Below are 6,170 nucleotides of genomic sequence, written 5' to 3'. Positions count from 1 at the left end.
TATCATATATTTTTTTATGCATTTTTTATTTCCGTACGTTCTACTACATAGGTATTATTATATCCTATACTTTTATTTTAATATTTAACTATTAATATTAATTATTATTTTTATATATCTTAACTATTTATTAATTATTATTTTAATAAATATAAATCAATTCAACTTACACAAAGACAATATCGTTCTATATCCTTTCAGTATCTATTTTAAAAACGTCTTGTTTATTACATTCTTAGAAACAGTTAAGAACATTCGATACATCTTGACGATTTTTAAGTTTCAAAACATGTTTTAAATCTTTTTCATTTACTCAATATTGTAATGTACTTAACTGCAGTGTTATACGGAATGAGATAAGCATCTTCTTTGTACAATTTCAATGTTAATTTTACGTAATTTTTAACTTTTAATAACTTTATTACGCAATCACTTGTTAATCAAGACGACAAACAACTTCTTTGTACGATGTTTGTGCTTTTCTCACTTTCCGACTAGAGATAGAGGATATTCTTTATTAATGTATTAATTATGTATTTGCTGAAAGTGGCTAAAATCGATAATCGAAACGTTCAAACTAACATCTTTTAATACACATTATATTATTAATGATTATATAAGTGTAGATTACGTTTCTTTTACTGTGTTGACTCCAAAGTAGCCCCCTTAAATCTATATTATAATTTTACAATTATTAGGAGTCCTATTTTATATTATATTTTATATTTTATATTATATTCTTTATTCTAAAGTGTTATTATTTTAATATTTACTTAAATTAATATTTAATATTAATTAAAAAATAGAACTACATTCCATTTGCAATGCTCTTAAAATCATTTCATTCTTACACCGAAAAAAATTTTTAATTAAAGATGAACGAATCAAAAGATTCTGATCATGAATAAAAAATCGTGTTATCTGAATTAGAATTATAATACATTTAATCAGAAAATTCTGATTTGTCTATTTTCAAGAAGAATTCAATTAATGTAATCAGATTTTTTTTTCGATATACTGTTTATCTAATGTTAAACAAGAACAAATAATATCGCGAACATTACGAGCGTCAAATGGAAGATACTCTAGATTAAAGGCTCGTGCCTTCGTTTATTGCTTGTCTCATCATATCTCGGTGTAGCTGTGCTTTCTGTAACGAGTAATTGTCTAGATCCGATTTAAAGGGCACGAGTAGACGCAGGCCTTCCGGAGGTCAAAAATAAGGCGACAGGTAGAATACGGAAAGATAGGGGAATATGGGTAGGCAGATGCAGGCAGAGCGTAGTACCGGGCATTGTTTTTGAAGCCGTTGGTTGTTGCTTAAGTGGCTTGTTTCCACGCTTTCGTGGCTCTCCGTGGTCGTCAACAGGACTAGTGTTGTCCGTGTATGAAACACCGGGTGAACTCCGTCCCCGGATGCTTATTATTATTAAGATGTGATTACACCAAGTCTTGAATTAAATAATACCGACATAGAGCGAGTGCGAAATATAGCCACAAAGGACAAGGAGGAAAGTTCAATTAGGTAAACAGCATTAGTTACGAGTTGTCGTAATCTACACTAATTCTGTCGAAATCTATGAGAAGCGTGACGATGGAAAGAATAAAAACGTTCACGAAGCGATAGAGATAAAATGTTGCAGATCCAATGTTTCTTGTTTGAACAAACTTCCGCTGCATGGAAAGAACGATTTTGATAATGTATCTAAAAATTTAGCTAGATACAAATTTGAAAATAATTTTGTTGGATCATCAAAATAATTATGTAAGAAATTATCATTAAATGATTTTGTATTCATGGGAGTGGATTTTGGATCGCGCTTATAAATCATCTCAAGGAAGAAAAAAAAGAGCACGCTCAAAATCAAACTTAAGTATCTTAATGACCCGATTTGGAACAAAATCCTTGTGACTTTCGTTCACTACTGTTATTTTTCTTTTTCTTTCTTCATGATTTGCGGAGAAGAAAATAGCCATTGCAAGAGAGCATAAGCGATAATAATATTCAACGGAATGAACAGCTTGATGTTTGAAGCGGACGCGAGTAACCCTAACCGTCTCGCTTGGCCGTTTCGATGGCTCATGAGTTTCATCGTGTCTCTCGGAAAGGCATAAAAGAAAGAGGAAACGAAATATTTAAGGTAATGACATGCAAACAGCCGTAAAATAAAGGCAATTATATAAAATGAGAAAAATTGTATTTATTCCAACGATAGCACATTAAAAAAATAGAAAGAGTGTTACGATAAACACGGCGAAAATGTTCCAAACTTTGTAGCTTCTAAACAATTAATTAATTAATTTAAATTTTAAGCCAGATCATTTATTGATATATATTATTTATTTATCTTGCGACTTTGCATTTTGTATAAATAAGATTTTTACTTTAATATTTTTTATTAATATTTTTGTCGGTTGTGTGTTTATATTTAATTAAAAGAATAATATGATACCTTTTTATATCTGCATTCAATTCTAAAGTAAATTATTTTTCTTTTTACAAAATTTATTTCTATTTACAAAATATTTCTGTCTTAATATTAACAATTAATACGGGAATCTTTTCCTTTAACTTCCGAAATTGGATTAATTTCGTCATTTATCGCATTTGTCCCTTATTCCTCGAATATACGGGACGATGCGCAGTATGCATTTTCGATCTTTCCGACACGAGTTCCGCGTTATTTGTCTTATGTAATCGGCGCGCTGCATGCTCGCGTACATCACGGTAACAAATTTTCCGCAGCCGGCCGGCAGCATAATGTTGGAAAGCGACCGTGCCTGTTAAACATGAAGGTGAAAATTTCCGGCCAGTTAACGTTACCAGTTAGAACCGTCTTTAATTTTGCGATTGTTCGGCGTCCGCTTCTCGGACCTTCGGCTACGCCATTGTTAAGAAAGTAAATGCCGAGAAAACCTTCATTTGATTATCTGTGGATCTGCATTTACATCAGCGACACGAGTGACTAGTAATTTGCAATCGCAATTTTCATCACGTTCAATGACGCGTTAAATAACATAATCCGTGCTTTCGATCGATCGATAGCGAGATGCATAACTCTAAAATGACACGTGAGATATTCTTGTTGTTAAAGGCTAATCTACAATGTACTCTTTGCTTTCTATTTCTTGCTTCCTGTCTTTTATCTTTCCCTCTTTGTAACTGTTTTGTTGATAATCATCTTGATAATACTTTTGAGACTTCCACGGGAATTTTTTATACAGAAGCTAAACATTTCGCGAGTTATCTCCAAATCCATTATTAGAATGCCAATCTTTTAAGAACCTTGCAGTTTATTTTATCGGGACGAGGAAACAGCATGATAAGTATCAACTATTCCATCCCTGATGAAATAAACTGCAATGGACATGTTACAAGGATGATTCGCGAAATCCATATCTATGGTGATTATATTTTTTTATATTTAAATTTTATATTTAAAGAAAATAAAGGATAAATCTAAAAATATTAGAGTTTTGTTCTTACATGTTTTCAAATCAATTTTATCAAGATAATTATCAAGAATCTATTATATTGCATTATAAAATTTTATTGCACACTATAATCAAATTAAGATAATGCGCATTTTTTTTATATTATAGTTTGAAACTGATTTGACTATATTGGAACAAACCCATGATCTGAAATAAAAAATGAAAACAATTCTAGTTTGAATAAATTTGATTTAAAAAATTAAGAAATATAAATTAAGAAATATAATTAATGAAAATAAATTGTATTTATATGCATGAAACTGTAAAATATTTTCCGTAAAAATTTGCTCATTAATATAATATTATAAACGTAGAAAAGCTAGTTAGAAAAAAATTTCTCATAAAAAAAATTAAGGAAACAATAAAGGAAACTATTGGAAAATAAACAAAATTTTAAAGAAACAAATATTGGGTTGTCTGGAATGTTCATGTCGATGTTGAAGGAAAATTGAACCGCAGAAAATTTAAATTTTAATATACATTTATTAATATATAGGTTAGTCGGCACGAACTTTCCGGACAACCCAATAAATCTAAAGGACAGCTATTTAAAGTAAAAGATTATTCTTTACAATGAAGGGGATATATGATCACCATATCCACAGCTTTTGTATAAAATGATGTATCTTATTTCTAGTTATATGTATCTTGTCTCTTCTGAAGTTCGTTCACTTTCTCTTGACAGAAGAAACAAAATAAGAGACAAGAGAAAAAAAACAAAAAATAGGAATCAAAGAATTGTACATTAATTTTAAAAGATTTCCAAAAAAAAAAATTTGAATTTAAGTAGATAGGAATATTGGAAATTCGTAAAGATGTTTTATTTTCATACAATTAACAATTTTATCGATTAGATAAGACGTGTTGTAGCGATAAGCTCGGTAATGTAAACGACTAATGGTATCCCTAATCGTCGTGGCAGGCAGATTCTCGAAGAGCTAATGTTTACGTGGGCAGTGAGTCATTGCAGGTTTCCTTGTCTATTTCATCATAAAACTAACAGCAATGTAATAAGATATAAAATCGAAGGAGGATTAACGTTCGCGAAAGTGGAGCACGAGCTGGTTGCAAGTTGCCAACTGCTGCGCCATGCAATGAACGTATTGCATTATATATATGCGAAACAGAGCCAGGTTTGGTGCAATTTTCTATTAAAAATATTATTCTCCGCCTTTTCGTGTCTTTCTCGTACGAAATATAATCTCACAGGCGTGTCGAAAGTAAAATTCACCTCATTAAATCGGAAACTTGGTGCACTCTGCCTTTAATTAATTTTTATCTAATAAACACTGAGCAAAAAATTACATAAGCGTTATCTCTTAACTGCTGGACGATAAATTGTTCTCGTATAGTTATGTATTTCACACTTAAGAGAGAAAACGCTCGAATTATATTTTCATAAATCTCTCTTTGCTGAACAACTTGTGCATCTCGTACAAATAAGCAACTTTCACCTCAGTATTTTTTATTAATATTTTAATAATATTTTCATCTTTTGTCTGTTTATATTGAATTAAAGAAATAATGAGCATTTTCTAAGTCTGTAATCAGTTCTAAGATAAATTATTCTTCCGAAACCTGCAATGATGAAACGAATATGCCAGACAAACGGATTTTTTTTTAATAAAAAAAATTTAATTGAACTCTCGAGATTTAAACAAAACATAAAATTCATCACAGTAAGTATGAGTAAAAGAACTCCGCGTTACTTCATACACTAAAATTTAAACATATACTCTGTGTTCAATTTCTCCTTACATTACAAGATTGAACGTTTCGGCTCAAGCCATCCTCAATGAATTTATTTTTTAACAATATGTACTCACTTCTAATTTGGCGGAGTATTCCTCAGCTAAGGTTTCAGCCTGCTTCGTTAACTCCTGATTCCTTTCGAGCAGAGCCTTGCCGAGTTCAGCGGCCAGGACGAGATCTCTCTCACGTTGCTTCAGCAACTCGGCTGGATCCTCCACGACGTCCTCGTGATCCAACGAATGCCTTCTCGCCTGAAGATCCGATATCATATCTTCGAGAGCGTACGGCTCCGTCTGACTGTCTTTCTTCGGTAGCATCGCGAGTTATCGGTGGTACCTTCCACGACACAACACGACGTAACGTCACTTCTGTTTCCGTTACCGAAACGAACTCGCGGTTCTCGATCGATATATGGAGGAGGAAACCGCGTCAGGTGTACACTTCGACAACAATACGTCAAAAGTATTCGGACACGACGATAATGTTAGTGACGTCACGATCGACTTTCCCTCGTGGACATCGCGTGGTTGTGCGTGGGTAGCGTCAAATTATCGAACGCCATTGATTATCTGAAATCAATTATTTCCGGATTTTTACTCTTATTATCGTTTGACACTTAAAGCGTCAAGCAGACGGTATGATATTACATAGCCGTTCGGATATGTGGCGGTTTAAAAATTAAACGAACTAAACTCGACAAACTGGTTTGACCGAGTCGAGGAGTTGAGTTCAATTTTATGTAGAATATGTTTTTAATGTTTTTATATTAATATAGTATTTTTTTAACAAAAAAGATTGAAGACTATTCGAGCTGCTAAGATAAAATTATAATAATTATAAATGAATTATTAATGAAGCTAAATATATGTTTACAACATATAATTATAATGTATATGTTTTAACGTTGTTTATACATATATATA

The 6,170-nt window shown here is 31.8% G+C and overlaps 1 protein-coding gene across 1 annotated transcript in view; it reads right to left on the bottom strand.

Moving 5' to 3' along the window:
* The window catches only part of LOC108689932 (bicaudal D-related protein homolog), a 32,454-nt gene that overhangs the window by 22,860 nt on the left and 3,424 nt on the right, over positions 1-6,170 (bottom strand). The window contains exon 2 of the mRNA XM_018196925.1: positions 5,322-5,816. Within this exon, the coding sequence (XP_018052414.1) occupies positions 5,322-5,564 (243 nt within the window). The 5' untranslated portion in view covers positions 5,565-5,816. The remainder of the gene's footprint in view (positions 1-5,321; positions 5,817-6,170) is intronic.

This window comes from Atta colombica, unplaced genomic scaffold (assembly GCF_001594045.1).
Source record: "Atta colombica isolate Treedump-2 unplaced genomic scaffold, Acol1.0 scaffold281, whole genome shotgun sequence".
Classification (NCBI taxonomy): Eukaryota; Metazoa; Arthropoda; class Insecta; order Hymenoptera; family Formicidae; genus Atta; species Atta colombica.
Note: the sequence above shows the minus strand (reverse complement) of the source record. Positions and strands in the feature narration are given on the sequence as shown.